The sequence below is a fragment of the Amblyomma maculatum genome, chromosome 7 (assembly GCF_055883805.1).
Source record: "Amblyomma maculatum isolate TAMU_Amacu chromosome 7, ASM5588380v1, whole genome shotgun sequence".
NCBI lineage: Eukaryota > Metazoa > Arthropoda > Arachnida > Ixodida > Ixodidae > Amblyomma > Amblyomma maculatum.
In genome coordinates this window covers 34,288,673-34,310,212 of record NC_139350.1, presented here as the reverse complement: position 1 = coordinate 34,310,212, position 21,540 = coordinate 34,288,673, and the positions used below count along the sequence as shown (strand labels likewise).

General features: G+C 46.4%; 1 protein-coding gene across 1 annotated transcript in view; it reads right to left on the bottom strand.

Annotated features, from left to right (window-relative positions):
• Positions 1 to 220: 220 nt before the first annotated feature.
• The window catches only part of LOC146182953 (uncharacterized), a 35,593-nt gene continuing 14,273 nt past the window's right edge, over positions 221 to 21,540 (bottom strand). The window contains exons 2-5 of the mRNA XM_084608307.1: positions 3,751 to 4,114; positions 2,726 to 2,826; positions 593 to 766; positions 221 to 547 (exon numbers count right to left, since the gene is read on the bottom strand). Of these exons, the coding sequence (XP_084464433.1) occupies positions 221 to 547; positions 593 to 766; positions 2,726 to 2,826; positions 3,751 to 4,114 (966 nt within the window). The remainder of the gene's footprint in view (positions 548 to 592; positions 767 to 2,725; positions 2,827 to 3,750; positions 4,115 to 21,540) is intronic.

Genomic DNA, 21,540 nt, shown 5'->3' with positions numbered 1-21,540 from the left:
ACTGGAAAGAAGGGCGACCTCCTCTCCCCCAGAAGCCGACTGTGTGCGCATGTCTCGTGGCTTCCGGGACGATGACTTAGCTACCGATACATCCTCCTTCGTTTGGAAAAAAAAGAAAGAAGAGGAAAAGAGAAAAGAGAAGAAAACTCTGTTACAAACAAATCTGAATGGTGTATGGCCCTCGCACAGACGCCTTGTTGACTTCACTTGCATTGGAAATTTAAGGCACCTGTACAAAGTCCTTGTTGTACATGAGCCGCCGAGGTGGTGCTATTTGTCTTGCTGATCTCCTTAGTGCTGGTGCTGGCGAGGCAGTGCGCGGGGGATCCTGCGTTGGAGGCGCTGTGCCGAGCTGTGGCATGATAGTACGCGACTGCGGTGGACCAGTGCGGGCCGAGGTTGCCGAATTGTCCGAGCTGTTTTCGTCGTCGACGAAGTCCGGCAGCTCCCTCTCAAAGGGTTCACTGGTCGGTAGCAGGTGCCGCCGGTTGCGTCGCAGAACTCTTCCACCTTCGGTGAGTACGTCGTACGACCTGGGAAACCTGGACTGATGCAAGATCCGAGCTTTCGGTGACCAGGTGTTCTACCTCACCCGAACGACGTCACCTTTCTGCAGTGGAGCCAACGGCCGTTTGAGGCTTTCGGTCTGGCGATGCTTGTACACTTGGTAGTTGGCACTACAGCGCAGGTCCGGCAATGTGGTGCGAAGCTCGCGTCCTTGGAGGATCTCTGCAGGGGTTCGACCGCACTCTAGAGGTGTGGTCCTCTAAGCAAGAAGTCCCAACCAAAAATTTTGTTTAAGTTCGGTGGTTTTCTTTAGGATGCGCTTTACAATTTGCACACCCTTCTCCGCGAGACCATTTGATTGAGGGAATCGTGGACTCGAGGTGGTGTGTTTGAAATCATATCGCTTTGCAAAGGCAGCGAAGTCGTTACATGCGAACTGCGGACTGTCTGTGCATACCTCCATTGGTATGCCGTATCGTGCAAAAATGGAGCTAGTTGACTCTATGACGCTCCTCGCTGACAAGTCGTTAAGCAGTTCTACTTCGGGGAAGTTTGAAAACGCATCGTATAAACACAAGTAGGATTTGCTACCATACTGGAAGATGTCGATGCCCACTCGGTACCAGGGCTTTTGAGGCACAGGACGCATTTTCAATGGCTCTCTTGGTTGGCTGTAGGCGTACTGCATACATACGCTACACTTCTTGACAAACGCCTCAATGTCCGAGTTCATTCCAAGCCAGAAAACTAGACGCCGTGCCCTGAGTTTGTTCTTATTAATGCCCATATGACCATGATGTATTTTTCTAACATTTCCCGTTGTAAGGTAGTTTGTATTATAACCTTGCAGCCTTTTAGCAGGACGCCTCTAACTTCGGACAGTTCGCCCTCGCTTGACTTCAGCGGCCCTTCGATAGGAATACAATTACTTAGGCATTATAGAACGGAGCTCAGATAAGGATTGTTCCTCGTCTCTACGGCCAGTCGCTTCCACGTGTCGTCGCTGACAAGTGAGCAAACCACACTTACGGCATGAACTTCCACGTCATCGCTCTGGATGCTCTTATCGTCCTCGGCGGGGGCCCTTGATAGCATGTCGGCGAGCAGAAGTTTTTTTCGTGGAACGAAGAATATTGTGATGTCATAACGCATCAGCCCAAGAAAAAACCGCTGCAGCCTTGGCGGCATATCGCCAACTGCTTTTTTTGTGGATGGCAACTAATGGGCGGTGGTCTGTTTCCACAATAACCTGCCGGCCGTAGACAAAGTGGTGAAACTTTTCGCAGCCGTATACGATAGCCAGTGCTTCCTTCTCTATTTGAGAGTACCGCTGCTGCGCGTCAGTGAGCACTTTGGAAGCATAAGCCACGGGTTTCCAGGAATCGCTATGACACTGCATTAAAGCTGCAGCAATCCCATTCTGTGATGCATCACAGGACACTTTTGTTGGTTTTTTGGGGTCAAACATTGACAGGAGCGGCTGTTGGCTCATGCTATGGCATAGTAGTTTCCATTCACTCGCATGGTTATCTGTCCATTCAAAAACTGCATCTTGTCTGATTAGGCTCCTGAGAAGAGTCGTTCTTTCCGCCAGCGTGGGGAAAAATTTTGCAAAGTAGTTTGCGACCCCCATCATTCGCAGAACTCCCGATTTGTCAGAGGGGGTGGGCATTTCCAACATACTTTTCACTAGTGAAGGGCTCGGTTTTATACCTTCTGCACTGATAACGTCGCCCAAGAACTCAATTTCTTGAACGCCAACTGTGCACTTCTCACGATTAAATGTGAGACCGGCCTGCTCAGCTGCTTGCAGAGCTGACCGAAGGCGTACGTCGTGCTCCTGCCGGGAAGTGCCCCAGACTAGTATGTCGTCGACGTACACTTTCACGCCGGGAAGAGATTCAAAAATTTCATTTAGTGTTTTCTGAAACACTTCAGATGCCGACGAAATACCGAAAGGCATCCGTAAAAAACGATATCGACCAAACGGTGTTGCAAAAGTACAAATCCTGGAGGTTTCTTCGTGCAATGGGATCTGATGGAACCCCGAGTTTGCGTCAAGTCTGGAGAACACTGTTGCGCCCGCTAGCTCGGATTCTATATCTTCTCGCCTTGGCATTTCGTAGTGTTCTCGCTATTTGCATTCGTTTATCTTTCTAGGGTCCATGCACACTCGGATATTGCAGTCTTTTTTGCGAACGATAACGAGAGGACTCACCCAGTCTGTGGCTTCTGTGACTTTTGTGATGATCCCAGCCTTTTCCATGCGTTCAAGTTCTAGCCGAAGCGGTTCTCGCAGAGCCAGAGGTACCCGTCTCGCTGTTTGGACAACAGGTGTGGCGCCTTCGCTCAGGGCCATGCGGTATTGGCGTCGAACACAGCCTGTGCCGCTGAACAGGTGTTGGTAATCGTGAATGACTTTATCAGAACTGTTCACTGTTACGTTGTGAACTTCCCGCGGCAGAAGACTCAGTTCTTCGCTTGCTTCAAGACCAAGGATTGCTTGATTTCCTTTGCGCACTACGAAAAAGTTGCAAACGCTCTTTCGGTTATTCAGCTCCACTTGAGTTCTGAGGACATCCATATGTTTGATAATGCCGCCGCCATACGATCTCAGGATCACACTACTCGGCAATAATGATGGCTTGGGATTCATATTCCTGTGAAGACCGAAGGGCAACAGGTTAGCTTGGGATCCCGTGTCCACTTTCAACTTCACCAGCAAACTGTTCATGCATACTTCAACGGTCCATTCACGTCGACTGCTGACTCTGTTAACCGACACGTCGAGTACGTTAAAGTCTTCTTCGGATTCTTGCAGTGCGTCCACCTGATTATTTGCCTTGCAGCAGACCGCGAAATGGTTCCTTGCTTGACACTTTCTGCATGTACGTCCGAACGCTGGGCAGCTTCGCGGCGCATGAGTTCGGCCGCATTTTCTGCACTTGAATTGCTTTGATTGCGCTTTACCCAAAAACGAGCTTTCCTTTCGCACCAAGTCCACCGTTTGCTGCTGGCGCTCATTCCATATCTTTTGGTGTTCAGCTGCGCTCTCAGCGGCCTTGCAGATTCCTTCTGCTTTTTTGAGGGTGAGCTGGCTGTCTGCGAGCAACTTCTCTTGTACTTTGCTATCACTGGTGCCAAGAACTATTTGGTCTCTAATCATTGACTCCGTCAATGAGCCGAAATTGCATGAATGGGCTTGCGTCTTCAAATCACGCAAAAAATGTTCAAAGGGCTCACCGGAATCTTGCATCCGTTTCCTGAAGATATACCGCTCGTGGACTTCGTTCCGTTGGGCAGCACAGTATTCTTCAAACTTTTTCACCACCGTCGCATAGTCGAGCTTGTTCTCGCCATCCGCAAAGGTAAACGTGTTGTAGATTGCGATGCCTTCCTCACCTGCGATGCTCAAGAGCAGCGCGGCCTTCGCAGACTCTGGTCGAGGTTTTTCGGTTGGCTCCGATGCAGTCAAGAAGAGCTCAAACTTCTGTTTAAAGAGCTCCCAGTGCTTGCTGATGTCCCCTGTCACACGCAGCGGCTCCGGTGGCTTTAGGAATTCCATCTTGTTGGTCGGTGGCGTCCCACTTCTGACACCATGTATCGGCTGTCACAGTCGATAGAACATGACAACACGGTTGCAGGGAAAAGGAGCTTTCGTGCTTTATTGCGCGCTGGTTTTATAGCCACCACTGGAAAGAAGGGCGACCTCCTCTCCCCCAGAAGCCGACTGTGTGCGCATGTCCCGTGGCTTCCGGGACGATGACTTAGCTACCGATACACTAAGCAACAATCGAATAGAACGCACATGACAAATTAGGTGTGCGGTAGCTCCTCGAGATGTCCAAGCCAAACTCGCTGATTAGGTTTACGGTGACCGAGATTTATATCTTTGGTAGTTTTTAGGTCATGACCTTTCATAAAATTGTGCTACGCGTGTTGGTCTAGGTGGTTGCTCAACGTTCTCCACAATGATTCGGCGGTGACTTATCATGGCAATGTATACTACCGGTGGGCCCGGATCGCACATGTCGTTTGCGAGCCTCAAGTGGTTAAGATGCAACGAGACATGTATTTCTAAAATAACCCCAATTTAGATTTCTGGTTTGCGATCAGAAATTATTGCATGACGTTTCGTAGGCCAGGGATGATTACTCTCGAGCTCATAGGGGCCCTCGACATATATTGCAATTCGAGTCTTCGGCATCCATTCCCTCAGCCCGGTCAAGTTCGGTTACCACTGGTAGAAGCAATATTGAAGCGGACACACGAGCCTGTGGCGAACCTGTGCGGTAGCTCTGCACGTCAAGGTGCTCGTTCGTGCGCATTGCGCTCTCAGAATCGATGCCATTATTCTTAGACGTTTTGCGGTTCTAAAAATTGCATGCACGCATCGTCGTCCACCGTACGTCCCGGTTGTCAGACACCCACAGACCCTCGATGGGCCCTTGTCGTCACAGGCGCGTTTGTTCGCTTTCATTTCGCTTCTGCCTAATCTCAGACAATGAACCGTTCAAGGAGCCGGTATCCAATTTAATTCATTACATCTGCGGACTGACAAGCGGCACCTGAAAGCCATGCATGACACCACGATAATGGATGTACTGCCGTGTGGTTAATGCTGGTATCAGCTGCACACAAAATTGCTACTAAGCACAAACGCACCGTACAGCTCATTGGTGCGGTAAAGCCAAATGATATTGTATTAGATTGTCTTTGCTGGAATAATAGTCGCCACCAGGCAGGATAGAAGGCGGGTTGAAAAGACGGGATAGTTATGGTAGGGCAAAAACTGAAGAAGCTGCAACCTGAATTGCGGGGAGGCAACAAAGGCAGACGGCGACATGGTACGAAGCGGAGGCCGAAGATACGCAGCAAGCGCTGCCGCAGCCCTGACATGGTGACGAGGTCGAGTGTGTGTATGCGGCATGCTTGAAGGAAGGTAATCGCTGGCTAAATACCACAAGTGCAAGCTAACTCACAGCGACGCGAATGCTTATATATATATATATATATATATATATATATATATATATATATATATATATATATATATATATATATATATATTGTGAAGGCTAGGCTGAGACGGCAAGGTCGTGACGGCAAGGCCAGCGATGCATTGTCTAGCGTTTTATTCCGATGACAAAAACCCAGGCGCGTGCCGGAGCCGGCGCCACGGGACGATGATGATGGTATGTACAAATGAAAAAGGAAGATCATGGAATGAACAAATTAAAGAACATCCACGGAAGGCTCACACAATCTGCCCGGGGGGTCGGAAGCGGCCAGCCTGGCCGCTCCTAACTAAGCGATGCATCGCGGCGCACAAACGGTTTCAAGCGAGACACATGAACAATTCCAGTTCCACGGTGGCGTCGATCAGCTGGGGGATCAACAGGCGTCACTTTGTAGTTCACTGGGGAAGTTTGGCTTATGACCTCATAGGGACCTACGTAGCGGTGGTGGAATTTGTCACTAAGGCCTGGGGTGCGCAATGGTGTATAAAGCAGTGCTTCGTCGCTAGGACGAAAAGAGGCCACTTGATGTGTAGAATCATAGCGAGTCTTGCGGTATTCCTGGCACGCTGCTGTTTTGAGGCGGGCAAGATGACGGCATCTGGCCACACGAGATAAAAATGGGTAGATACTGATGTGGAGTAGTCGGGCGTAGAGAAGAAGGAAGCGTCGAGAATGGTAGTGGGTGGACGGCCATAAACGAGGAAAAATGGAGAATAACCGGTAGTCCGTTGTACTGCTGTGCTATAGGCGAATGTGACGAATGGTAGAATAGTGTCCCAATTTCGATGATCTGGTGTGATGAACATGGATATCATGTCTGACAAGGTGCGATGAAATCGCTCAAGTCAGACCGTTAGTCTGGGGATGGTAGCTTGAGGTTGTCTTATGAAGGGTGGATGACGCGTGAAGAACTTCGGCAATGACTTTCAGAATCGGAATCAGAATCAGAATTTATTGATTCAATGCAACGAATGAATACAAATATTGATAAGTACAGGAGGAGGTCCTAAAGCCAATTGCTGCACAGGGGACCTCCTGTTACAAGTATACAAAACAAAAATAATTAAGTGCAAACAACAGCGGATGAAAACTATAACTGTTATATAAGAAGAAGGCGATAAGAAGGCTGCACCGCGGTCACTTAGGAGCACCCGAGGAGCGCCATGACGCAATACAATTGATCGCAAAAAGAAATTTGCTACTTCTTCAGCGCAACCAGTCGGTACAGGTGCTGTCTCAGCGTAGCGTGTGAGGTTGTCGACAGCTATTATAATCCAATAGTTACCCCAATCGGAGAGAGGTAGGGGACCATATAAGTCGATGCCGACTACGTCGAATGGCGTGGCGGGACAAGGAAGAGGTTGTAGAAGGCCAGCGGGCGAAGAAGTCAGCCGTTTGCGACGTTGGCACAGAGGGCAGGATGCGACGTATTTGGCAACGGTGGAAGATAAGCCAGGCCAAAAGAATCGTTTTCTCACACGGTCGTAGGTTTTGTCAAAACCAAGGTGACCTGCAGTAGCGTCATCGTGGAGAGCCGCCAGTATACGTGGGCGAAGCACACGCGGCACGACTGGGATCCAGCGAGTTCCATCAGGGCAATACACGTAACGGAGTAGGATGCCATCTTCGAGCTTGAAATTGCGAAGCTGTCGGCGAAGCCTAGCATTGGGCGGGTCCGAAGCGCCGAATCGCTTAAAGTTGAATATTAAGAAGACTTCCGTCTTGTCTCTAACTAGGAAACGCGACGCAGTTGTGTTTGATTATACACTTTTGGCGGATCATATTTCTCGTGTGGCCCATGTACGAGACCTTGGTGTTGTTGTTGATTCAAGGCTTGATTTTAGATTGCATGTAAATTCAATTGTGTTACGCGCATTGAGACATATCGGTCTCATCTCTAGACTAACAAAAAAATTTCAACGGCACGAATGTCTACGCTCTCTATACTGTGCCCTTGTGAGACCGCGTCTTGAGTTCGCGTCACTGGCCTGGAATAACTTATCTGCCACCTATTGCGCAAAAATTGAAAATGTCCAGCGTAAGTTCATACGCATCTTTTATGACAGATATATTGGACGCCGCCGTTTCTACGACTACGATTCTCTCTTGGCAGACCTCAAAATGTGTACTCTTAGCGACAGGCGACTCATACGTGACATGCAGTTTTTGCAAAAAATTGTGCGTGGTTTCATTAAATATGAGACCTTACTGATGTCACTGAATTTTCGTGTGCCGCATGCAAAGGCTGCAAAATGTTCTGAGACATTTTATCCAGATTTGCACGCCAACTGTCCAATGACTCGTATACAAAGCGTGTATAATAAAACGTTTATTGACACGGATATATTTGCCTAATTGTTGCTTTCATGCCTGGTTTTAAATGTTATTAAGTGTTCTGATGTATCTGACCTAGTGTGCGCTCCTTTAGGCCACTTGGCTGTTGAGGCACACTCAAATAAACAGTATCTATCTATCTATCTATCTATCTATCTATCTATCTATCTATCTATCTATCTATCTATCTATCTATCTATCTATCTATCTATCTATCTATCTATCTATCTATCTATCTATCTATCTATCTATCTATCTATCTATCTATCTATCTATCTATCTATCTATCTATCTATCTATCTATCTATCTATCTATCTATCTACCTATCTATCCTATCTATCTATCTATCTATCTATCTATCTATCTATCTATCTATCTATCTATCTATCTATCTATCTATCTATCTATCTATCTATCTATCTATCTATCTATCTATCTATCTATCTATCTATCTATCTATCTATCTATCTATCTATCTATCTATCTATCTATCTATCTATCTATCTATCTATCTATCTATCTATCTATCTATCTATCTATCTATCTATCTATCTATCTATCTATCTATCTATCTATCTATCTATCTATCTATCTATCTATCTATCTATCTATCTATCTATCTATCTATCTATCTATCTATCTATCTATCTATCTATCTATCTATCTATCTATCTATCTATCTATCTATCTATCTATCTATCTATCTATCTATCTATCTATCTATCTATCTATCTATCTATCTATCTATCTATCTATCTATCTATCTATCTATCTATCTATCTATCTATCTATCTATCTATCTATCTATCTATCTATCTATCTATCTATCTATCTATCTATCTATCTATCTATCTATCTATCTATCTATCTATCTATCTATCTATCTATCTATCTATCTATCTATCTATCTATCTATCTATCTATCTATCTATCTATCTATCTATCTATCTATCTATCTATCTATCTATCTATCTATCTATCTATCTATCTATCTATCTATCTATCTATCTATCTATCTATCTATCTATCTATCTATCTATCTATCTATCTATCTATCTATCTATCTAAGGCGGTCGATGATAGGACGGCTGTAGGCATCGGCTAATTGCTGTGAGCGGAGAGCGTGCTTGTTCTCAGAGTCGTCAAAACAAACGGTTGTGATATACGTCGGGCAAAGAGATGGTCGGCTCAGGTCAGAGGTGGAAATGCATTGGGAAGAAAAACAGCAAGTTGATTCCGAAAGGAGACAGCAAGAGAGAGCGTCGGCGTCTTGGTGTTGGCGACCAGATTTATAAGTGACGTCGAAATGGTATTCTTGCAGGCGTAGAATCCAGCGGCCAAGTCGGCCTGTCAAATTTTTGAGTGAAGACAACCAGCAAAGAGCATGGTGGTCGGTCACAACTGTGAAGTGCCGACCGTATAGATAAGGGCGAAATTTTTGGACAGCCCTGACGACGGCAAGACACTCCTGCTCGGTAATGGTGTAGTTTTTCTCAGCTGGAGTCAGAGTCCGACTGGCAAAGGCAATCACTTTCTCACGCGATGTTGCATCACGCTGCAGAAGTACAGCGCCAAGGTCGTGACCACTGGCATCGGTGTGCAGGATAGTTGGAGCGCTGTTACTGAAGTGGCCAAGAACAGGATCTGATGTTAGGGCGTGCTTTTGGTCATTAAAAGCAATTTCGCACTGTTGTGTCCACACGAAAGGGCTGCTTGCTTTAAGTAGCTCATGAGTGGTGCAGCAATAGTTGCAAAATGCCTTATAAAACGCCGGAAATAAGAGGCGAGGCCGAGGAAACTGCGCAAATCTGTAGTCCGTTGTGGACGAGCAAAGTTCAAGACCGCGATTATTTTTTCAGGATCTGGGCGAATGCCGTCATGGCTGACCAGATGTCCCAATATTCTAATTTCCTTCTGTGCAAAGTGGCACTTCTTGGTGCTGAGCTGAAGGCCTGCCGAAGCGAGACAGGTGAGGACTTCATTCAGGCGCGTGAGATGGTCATTAAAGGTTTCCTAAAAGATAACAATGTCGTCCAAGTAATACAAACAGGTTCTCCATTTTAGGCCACGAAGCACAGTATCGATCATTCTTTCAAATGTCGCTGGTGCGTCACAAAGTCCGAAAGGCATAACATTAAATTCGTAAAGGCCATCGGGTGTTGCGAAAGCGGTTTTTTCTTTGTCGTCCTCGTGCATAGATATTTGCCAATAACCTGAGCGGAGGCTCAAGGTCGAGAAATATTCGGAGCCTTGGAGAGAGTCAAGGGCGGCATCAATTAGTGGAATTGGATATACATCTTTGCGGGTAATTTTGTTGAGTGCGCGGTAATCAACACAAAAGCGTACCGAGCCGTCCTTTTTTAACTAGCACTACTGGGAAGGACCATGGGCTTGCTGAGGGACAAATTATATTGCGATGGAGCATGTCATTTACATTTTCTTCAATTACTTTTCGTTCAGAGAAGGAAACCCGATAAGGCCGTCGGCGAACGATAGAGTTACTTTCAGTAATGATGCGATGGTGCGCAATACTAGTCCGTCCCAGTGGTGTGGAAGTGGCATCAAAAATGGCTTGGTGGTGTCGAAGCAATGTCAGCAGTTCTTGGCGTTGGTTCGGCGTGAGTGTAGGATTAATAGTCTTTGCGAGAACAAAAAGAGAGACGTCTGACGAAACACTTTGCTGAGGCGGAGGGGTGGTGAGCACCATCAGGGAAAAAGGTTGAACAGCCACCATGCAATGCAGAGAAGCTCCTTTTGGGAGCACGAGGGATTCACGTGAAGTGTTAGTGGCCAGTACTGTCGCTGAGCCGTTATGGAACCGGACAATACTTGACGGGAAAGCGATGCCGCGTGCAAGATGACTATATGATGGTGCTATGAGTACGTCCCCTTCAGTGATGTGGTCAGAAACAACAGTAAGCAGTTTTTCGCACTGACGAGGCAAAACAGTATCAGCGGCGGCAACGAGGGGATGATGTCGTTCAGAAAAGTCATATGAAAAATCGCTGTCTGTCATATGGATAACACGGTCACCACAAGAAATTAACGCTGAAGCGGTTGACAAAAAATCCCATCCAAAAATCATCAGGTGCGCACAAGGTGAGAGCCCAGCAAACTGCACATGATGGCGGATGCCGTCGATAACAACTCGTACGGTGCACTTCGCTGAAGGGCGCAAAGGGACGTCATTGGCTCCACGGAATTCAGGCCCATCATATGGTGTTGTCACTTTTCGCAAACTGCAGCACAAATCAGCGTGAATGACAGAAATTGCAGCCCCTGTATCAATCAAAGCTTCGACCGGTAAACCTTCAGCGATAACAGCAATCACATTATTCGGGAGATCAGGAGGACTTTTAGTAAGTTCGCAGAGTGCAGTTTGACCTCCGGAAACTGCAACACTTAGTTTTCCGGATGGCGGACAGGGAGAATGGTTGCGGGGCGGAGAGGGGAAACTGAGCGGCGGTATGGGGATGTGGACCGGCGTCGGGATACATGGTTCCCACGAGGCTCAGAGGAAGATACTGGAGGTGGTGAGGATCGTCGAGGTGGGCTTTGAATAGACCGGCGTTGATAATATGAGGTTGAAGGCATGTCAGTTTCGAAGGTGTCGTAACCACGGCGCTCGTTCTGAAGGCGGCAACGACAGAAGCGGGATATATGTCCTCTAATACCACGGTAATAGCAGACTGGTCGGGAGGGACGCCAAGGTGCATAATAGGGTGGTGTAGGTTGAGCCATCGCCATTGCATTGACGTGATTGTAAGTTGGTGCCGGTCGGGGCGGGGGAACCAAAGAAGGGGGGATGCAGCGACGTGCGCGTAGGTCGGCGCTGGACGGTTTGCAGAAGGTTCGGATGTCATGGGGTGGCTGATAGTTAACTCTTCTTTAATCATGTTGCGGAGAACGGCGTCATTAGAAGGTGCGGAGGAATGATCGCACCCATGTCGACAAAAAGGATTGAGGGCTTGGAGCTCCTCGCGGATGATTGCTCGAATCATTGCCCGCAGATCAAGGTCAGCAGAGGTCGGACCAGTTGCGAAGCTGGGCTGTAATCGAGAGGACTGCAGCTGGTCGAGGCGTTGACAGGTCGTTATAATTGAATCAACACTTGAAGGATTCTGGGCAACTAAGGTATGATAAGCCATAGAATTGATCCCTTTTAAGACGTGGTGCACACGTTCAGGTTCTGTCATGGTGGGACTAATGCGCCGACAAAGTGCAAGAACAGCCTCTATGTAAAACGCATATGATTCATCAGGACCTTGAAGGCGGGAAGCGAGCTTTTTTCTCGCGATCTCAGTCCGAACTGCCGGGTCGGCGAAGTATTGTCGGAACTGCTGTTTGAAAGTGGTCCAGTTAGTAGTGTGGGGTTCGCGCTTAATGAACCAGTTTCTGGCGACCTCAATGAGATAGAACGAAACTTTGAGGAATTTTAAAGCATCGTCCCACCGGTTATAGGCACTGCAGCGTTCATATGTGTCGAGCCAGTCATCGACGTCTTCGTCGCGACGACCAGCGAACAGCGGCGGGTCACGTTGACGTGGGGGCAGAGTCGGAGGCGTCGGTGCTCGGTGCAGCCGAGGTAGGGGGTCCGGCCTGGTCGGGGTTGCTCTCGGTGGACATGATTATGGTGGAAGTTGCCAAACGGCGACCGGAACGTAGCTCCAGCGAGAGGCAGGGCTCAAGGCAGCAAGGGGATCGAATTTGACCTCCACAACTTGTGAAAGAAGGCTAGGTTGAGACGGTAAGGTCGTGACGGCAAGGCCAGCGATGCCTTGTCTAGCGTTTTAATCCGATGACGATGATGATGGTATGTACAAATGAAAAAGGAAGATCATGGAATGAACAAATTAACATTCACGGAAAGCTCGCAATATATATATATATATATATATATATATATATATATATATATATATATATATATATATATATATATATATTCATATATCTACGTGTGTGTGGAAGGGGGAGACATTGACCAGTCCCTCGCATATAACGTCCCCTGGATGCTATGATTGTAGGTCCTATTTAGACGTAAGCCCACGGCACTATATCATCGCTGATGTCTAGTTTAATACGTATGTTGAGTCCACTCCTGTCTATTTTAATCCTTGATGGCGGGCAGGAAAAGTGGTAAAAATAAACGAACAAAGCGATGCCTACAGCGAACTGGACACCGGAAAGGGCCAGTTCGGCAACAGGAGGAGATGCTCCCGTGGAAGATGTTGTCTCAAACAGACGAACAGAACGCTACGTAAAAATGACTCGCAGTGAAGCACGAAACTATCGGGAGTGCATAACTTCGCATTCAGACTGTATGTTCTTGATGGTTCCACACCTTGAATGAGGCTGGTAAATGTGTCCGGGAAGTGAGATCCTCTATAGCCCTCGAGCACCGTAGTGTGCAGTGCCTCGACAGTCACCGCTATTCAGTGAAAAAATCGGGAAAGGAACAGAGAATTTTGAAAAAATTCTCGCTCACTGTTACCGTGGCCACAAGTCGTAGCCATTGCTCTTAAATACTTCCTTAAAAACTTCGAGAATGTACTTCTAACTCCAACAAGAGGTGAATGCGATAGCGAGCGCGGATCCCTCTGTGTGAAACTCCGCAGTGTCCGCCTTAGCAAATCATTCAATGTCTTCTTTGCCACTTCTCTTTAACATTAACTGGTCACATCTCGTCACTTCTGTTTGCCGTCGCGTAACTGGCGGGGTAGCAGAAACGAGGAATGCCTCAAACTCCGTCTCTCTGGCCATCGAACGTATTAGCAAATACATTGTAATCTGTGCGCGTGTTCCTGCAGTGCGTAGAGGCAGCGTGCCGCCTCCGCGACAGAGGTACCCAAGATCCATCCCTACTTTACCGCTCTTTGCCGTCCTTCTTCAAAGGGCAGTTAACTTATTTTGCTTTCCTTAAAACCATAGGTAACATTTTCGCCTAAGGCGAGGCGTATGACATCACTGATGCTGAAAGCCAATGGAAATTATTTCCCACCGACAGCGATGAGGACGGTAGCCTAGCGAAAATTAGCGCACGCCTTCATTGTAAAGTAATTTTCGCAACCCCATTGCTTCGATCGAGCATCTCATAACGTAACTGCGACAAGCAGATTGGGTTTTCACTCTCCGAGGCTGCGCAGACACGTCGACATTGTGAGGCTGTATGGCAGTGACACGACTCTTTTGGTACTTAAATAGGGAAATAGCCTCTAACCGCTGCTCTAAGCATGATCAGCTCGGCGATTTCATGAAGCAGAAAAACCGCGCAATCATCTCTTTTAGTAGGCTCATATACGTATAGAGCAACAACCAAGTTGAAACAACTAATAGTTGGCTGGTATTTTTTGGTGAAGTCATGAAAGCCAGAGCGCCAGTGCCCGTGAATAATGCGAATGAGTACAAGACGGCGACACTTGCTGTTTCAACTGCGTTTATGAAAATGGCTCTGGCATGCGCCTATCTACGGAAGGACATCATAGCGATTTGCTTCTGCTGCTGCTTTCTATGGTCCCCTTTAACGTGGTACACTACACGGGGTGGGGGGGGGGGGGGATTTACTTTATGACTCGAACAATATTTCATCCTGCGTTATCGAAGATACAGCAAGGAGGCGAGAGGGGACAGCTTACCCTTGACACCTAGAATTGTAATGCTTGCAGAGCTGCTTGTTTTTAAGCCCTTTTTGCACTATATGTTTTATTTTCGCTACATATTTTTTCTGTTTGGTACTTTGTTTTTTTACGAACAAAGTGTCATTCTCGTGCCCCAACATTTATTGTACACTGTGCCAGCAATTTTCGATTGAGAAGTGGGGCTCGAGTGGCTGTAAACGACAATCTGAATTGGCTTTGTTTACCGCAGTTCACACCGAGGAAGTGAATGAAAAAAAATCTTTCTTAGCGCAATTCGTATACAGGTGAATCTTTCAGCCCATAATATGTTGGGTCAAGCTAATCCAAAACTTGCGCGGCCTTCCTCGAAGATTACAGCGACAAAGCCTTCCGCAGCATTGGAATCGCCCTATTCTAGCGAGATTCATGAAGCGCATTAGTGACGCTCAGCGTAGGGCTGATCGCATCGAAATGCTCCCCATTGACGACGCAATTAAGCTGATTTGCTTTCACAAAAACGTGTTGAAAACTGAGAAGTTTACATACGCGTAAATAATCTGTTGTTGGCTGTTTTGACCAATGGCTCTTTTGTACACAGGCGACAAAAAATGCTTCGCATCCATATCCACGCGTAGGAAATCACAGCGCGTTGACGAGCGCATTACATTCTGACTCTGGAGACAAATTGGCCAAGCACGTTGTATTCTTCGGATGGTGCGCTTCGCAAGCCTCAGTGAGCATGCCCCAACTGCTTGACTGGAGACGCCCATGCACTGCACGGACAGAGCTCATACTCGGGACTCATTTTATATTCACTGTTTATTCACGCCGGTTCCAGTCCGCTAGGATTCTTAATAGTACTGCCCTGCTCGACATTCGCGTTTGACGATGGCGAAAGCTTAGATTTCCTTTCCGTCAAGACTCTAAGATATCCGTTTCTCTAACTGCAGTTGTGATGTAAGCAGCAAACCAAAATCGCGACTCAGGCTGTTCTGCAAACTCGAGCGGCTGCTCTTCTAGACAGCTTCCCTTGCGTCAGTCATTGGTCCTATTGACAACCGTTGAGCCCGGGGAGTATCACAATCGCACATGTCTAAAAAGTAGAACGGTGAAACTTGTCCGCATTTATTCCTACGTACGTGGCGGATATCCGCTTAGAAAGGCATTTAGTAAAATATTTAAAAAAATTGGCTTAAGCTTTCTGCGCACTTGGTTTATCCTGGCGACTTCTACCATGACTTACCTGCTGTCTGTTCTCTGTCATGTAGCGCAGTTTTAACGAGAGAACAGTGATGTCGATAGCAGCAAGGATCAGGAAGAAACTATGCTACAAAAGATAAATAAGTTTTCTTTTTTGTTTTTACTTAGTTGTTAGGAGAAACATTCAGTTGACATGTCAGTCGATGCCACCGCGGCTGAAAGGGTTAATCCATGTGCGAGGATGTGGGTCCGCTAGTGGAAGGAGAGCCTGTTAACATGTATCGCTTAGAATATGGCGAAAAGGCTGCCATAATAATTTAGATTTTGCCTATAATAACCTCGCTGCAGCGTCTTGCACGGCTCTTTTATCTACGAATGCAATGGTTCTTTAGTTAGAGAAATGAAGACCTCTCTTGGCAGCAGAAGAATAACAATACAATTATGTCTAGGATTTGGCCAGACTATCTTCGTAACTGCAGTTTTACTGCGTGACACACAACGACGTAGTGAAAAAAACGGCGCGAAGCACGGAGTGTAGATGGAAGAAATGTAAGAAATGCTCAGCCATCGTCCTCAACACGGTTGCGGATGGAGGGAAGTTTAGGACTGTAACAATAATGCTTTCACATGCATTTAGAACCAGTTGCCCTGGCTCACAAATGCAGGGGTAAGGTCCGAGAAGGTTTCAGAGTGTTGGAGAAAAGAGGGCTCATTCGATTCGAACTCTCGCAACTGTGCGAGCATTTGAGCAAATGCAGCACCCGCTCTAATTGTAATATGTGCTATGGAGATTCGGCTGTCTCTGTGTTGCAGAATCCCTAGCCCTATATAAAAAATTCCAGATGAAGAGGGACAGTGTTTCGTAACGATTATGGACTGGAAACTCACTTGTGAAGCATGTGACAAGCACGCACGAAAGACATTTAGGTGTCATGATTCAACATTAGCGCGGCTTCCGCATTTTCATGCAGGCACCACCGGAATGAACAGGAGAACATCCGTGTCAAGTCTACAGAGACCTCGCACCTTCGAAGGCAGATGTCTCATAGCAGCACGTAAGAGGGCCTTCCGTGATTTGTGCGCGATTGCTCTGTCGAAAACGCGCACCGGTCGTCGCTGCAAGCAGCCTCAGTGCCGTCAACGGAGGTATAATTCGCACTCTCTAAGGAGTTCCGAGAGCCGCGAGTAGGATCGCAGAAATTAGTCGTGCCGTTTGTCAGCAGAGTTGCAGTATGTCGAGAGTGCGAGTTAATTTTCGCTGGAGTATTACGTGACCCACTGCTTTTTCCCTTTTCATAGCTCCAGATTGTTTCTTCATCTCGCTCTTCGTTACTGCGGAATATCTCATTGGCTTTCACCTCTGTGCATTTCATTATTATCGTGCTTCCTGCGGTTGCTGTATATGTCAGTATAAAACTCATCGGCTTCATCTACAATATTGTTCATATCAGTGATGACATCTCTAATATAGACAAGTAACCTCTTCATCACTAATATCTTAATTTTTGCTTGTTGTTATCTCGCTCATACTCGTGGATGGCACATTTGCTGAAAGACCCCTCCGGACATAGATAACAACGCAACCGCGTTTCCAAGCCGCACAAAATGCTTGCATGGCAGCAGCGTGTCTGACTCGGGATCCAAGGGTCCTGGTGCATGGTTCGATTCCCTACTCATCCCCTCCATTATAAGGAGCAGGCGGAGTTGGCAGCTCCTGCCATCTCGGCAACGTCATGACATGTCGTGTCGTCACACGACTAGGCAACCAATTGGTGCCCGACAATCAGTCAGCTTCCAACGCCTTGATTGCGATTTTTCGCTCAAACGCCAACAATGCCCGATTTTCTCGACGACGGGGCCACTTACGCTGTGGGGTTAAAATCTGCCGTTGGTGCTGTGACCTAAACAATAATCGAAAATATGTGTACGAGACAAGACAGGCGCAGTTAAAGTGGTTAGTGTTTGGGTTGGCACCGAAATGCATTTCTGCGAACGAAAATTTTCAAAAGGAGCCATTAACGCTACCACGAGATATATTTAATAGTGGAGTTTAGGTTTTCTTTCAGATATATTTTTCAGTACTGTAGTGTAGCCTTTCACAGGCCCAATGTGATGCGCCGAATCGTTAGGACATATTTCGTTATCTTTGTGAATGAAATGCAACCTGCAAAATGCAGTAGTATAATGCACTGGTTATGGCATTCAACTACTCTTCCGAAGGATGTGGGATGGAATCCCGTCCGCGGTGGCCGCTCTTAGATGAGGCGAAAAGCAAAGCCGCCCGTGTGCTGTGCGATGTCTTCGTACGTCAAAGCCCTCCTCCCATGGAGACAAATATAGCTTTTTATGATTTCTTGGATGTCCGCTAATACAGCAATCATGCTGATAAACTCGGTTATTACGCCCTAAAAAATATCCGCATTACCGTGGATACAATGTAACGCGTTTAAAATCCGCAAATGTTGATTTAAACGTCCATCGCTTCCAAACGCTTCATCTGCGTAGAACGTCGTATTTCCCTTCGCTACTCGGAATGCCTAATGGAAAGATTGCCTTATGAAGACGAGCGCCGAGAGAGCAGTGTAATGTATTAGTGCACAGTGCGGACCGCCATCATAGCCGCTAGTCACATCTGATGTAGGTTGAATATTGCGGCACGAAGCGCGTTTCTGCTGTGTAAGTTTGGGCACTCTTGTGTGCGCGTCTGCGAACGTTTTTTTTTTTTTTGTTTCTTCTGTAATAGAGTCCCAGTGTCGAGCAGGGATATCCAGTAAAGGAAATCAATCCTGTTGAACAAACTGGCCAACCAGTGGAGTCACCGCCCCGTGACATCTATAGCGTGCCGGAATCTTTTAAGAACGGTAATCCTATATTAATCCTTGAAAAGGAGAAAAGCGTATTTTTCTACACATTGAAACCATTGTACCGGTCAATATATGCACAAACCTCGCTCGGGAGGCGCTCATGTTTGTGCAAACAACGTGTTTGCTTTAATCAAAAACGTTTCCCTCTGAACACTGACATTTTATTTAACCGAGATGACATATAAAAGAAAGTTCAGGAGGTTGCACGATTGTGTTCAATATTTTCATGATTATTTCTTTCAAAATTTTTACTGGTGGCACCCCTTTAGAATGCACGCCCAACAAATCTTGACCTTTTGAATGATGACAGAGCGATCGGCTTGCCTAGGGGGTATTTACTAAGATGATCACTAATTTTATAAGAAAAACTATCAGCTAAAAACCGGCAGAGGACAAGGAAGGCTTTTGTAAAGCCTACTCCACATTAGGTCATGCGGTACTTATAACCACCTGACGCAACCTTCACAGATTACGAGAAACCCCTTGACTTGATTGAAAACACGCCAGACATGCAGGCATTGCGGAATCGGTACACATCAATGCGGTATCTGGAAGTACTGCAAAAGTTTCTTTCATGGCTGCACAGCAACATTAGTCCTTCATATCCCAGAAATTAAAGGTGTTAGAAAGGCACGCACGATCTCCCCAGTATCGCTTTGAGCTTTGTTCCGAAATGGGTTTGGAGACGTGAATTGCGAGTAGTTATGGTTAAATTAATTAAAGAATGCCTTTTTTAAATCTGTGATTCCTTAATTGCACTGCCGTGTTAAATAATTTGAGGTTATGAATTGCAAGGACGATTAGTGACCTGAACGGGAAAATCTACAAAGTAGCTTTAATTCCGTATGCAGGAAACTAAATTAACGACCATCAGCCTTGAAAGTTTAGGCAGAATAGCTAGGCACAGGGGCAGTTGACGTGGTCAGGGAATACGAGATCACTTAGGGCAGGAACGATCACGTATGGGGCAGAAATGTGGGAGCAAACGAAAAAATCAAATTAAATTGGGGATATCACATATAGGCAAATGCAGAAAGGAAGATGACAGCTTAACGTTAGAGGCAGGAAGCGACAGTATTGGGAAGGAACACGAGTCAATTGCATTCTAGTCGAATGAAAGAAAACAATGTGCATATGAAGAGCGTATATGCCAAGGTATTGCACCGGTTGTGGCCGACTAGAAGGCACACCTTGCTGAAGGCGCAAAATCTTGAGTAGACGGGTGAGATTTGCAAGTTTGTGAGGATGATCTAAACGCAGCTGCAACGGACCGAGTTAATTGATGGGAGACAGGCTTGTACTGTAGAAATGATTTAATCAGGCCTCTTATAATGATGGCAACAGCATAGTAATTTTATACTGGCCTACTCTCATGTAAATCAAAGAATTACTGCCAAGGGGGGCTTTGAATTTGTCGCTAGCGCTAAATACTCTACAGCTCTAAACTTAGGTTCAATAATGGTGATCTGCCTTTCGTTCAATGCTTATTTTGTATCCAACCCTCATGCACTGAGTAAGGCAGGAAGATTAACTGCGCTGACTCTGTCCAGCCTGCCTGTATTCATGGGCACAATAATAAATTTCTGGACAGATTCCGCCACTAGATATCCTGCTGGGAATATCTTATACGTCACGGCTTGCTGTTTATATTGGTAGCGTAGAAGTCTCATCCGGAAAAATATGTGCTGCTGCTCACAAAGCTCGGTCGTTGCCCGGAGTGAGGTGACTTCACCAGGCATAGAGTGGTCTAATGGGGGTAACGTTTGGTCGCCCAATCAATGCGTCCGTGTGTATACCTAAACGGTTTGGAGGAAAGACCTGACCACGAGTTAGATGACTCGGGAATGCCATGTTGTGCGCACCGAGAGACGCTGGGATTCACAAAAAGAATCATGAAAGAATGGCACAAAAAAGGAGCAATGTAATGTCTTACGACGTGAGTGGCTCATTGCGGCGAGCACAAGGTTTTATGCGCGCCTTAAGGAGAGTGCAGCCTAGATTGGTAGATAACAATATTGAAGGACCGTGCCTGAGTGAATATCCAGGAATGTACGGTACAGGACATTACTGTCTTAATTCCGTTCCGCCTGTCACAACACGTTTAACGTGAGCGCCGGGAGGTGTTTGAAATTCCCGCGTTTGTAATGTAGCCGTGATGTCATGACCCTGTCGACCAATGTTTGCGAAACGATGCCGGACGTCGACTGCACAGGGTCCGCTCCTCGGCTGAAGACATTGCTTGAAATACTGCCGACGAGGTCATAGCCTTGCAACGGCTCTCATTCGTTCTATTGGACTACGACATGTTGTCTATCTTGAACTTCTGGTTAGGCTAAGAGTAGTAACTTTGAGTTCAAATACAAAAAGACAATAAAGTGCACTGGATGCAAATTTATTCGTTCAGATAAACCCGTAAGAGGTATTTAATCCTGAAACGCACTCTTCAGATAGCCGCTTATTGACCAAGATATAAATTCAGTTGCATAAGGAAAGCAGGGGTATGCTGAGACATGTGCATCTTTTTTAACGTAGCTGTGTATATCGATGCATCGTCCGCATTACCGTGCATGCCTTTGTGGACCAGGTGTCTCCACCTCCTCGTCTTATGCTAGTGAGCTCTGTCTGTTCCTTTTATATACGCCCGCTTAGGTAGCAGTTACTCGGTTAGGTAGGTTAATTCGGAGCAGTGAGAAAACTGACTTCAAACTAAGCACGAGGATTACTAAAGAAACAATCCAACTCAAGCTTTCCGCAGCATTTTTCTTGCTGCCGCAAAATCCGGACCACGTATCACAATGTCCTTTCGATCAAGCAGTCAATGTCATGACACTTCAGTTAGGAAAAAAGTAGGGTATGTTATCATAAGCTACAAAGATTTAACATTCCGAAACGTCCCGCGCTAATAATAGGGGCCTCCTGGTTAATTGAGACCATTAGACAACCCTGGAACCTGGGATTTTTTAGATCATTTTATGTGGTTGACCGTCTTGAAGCGC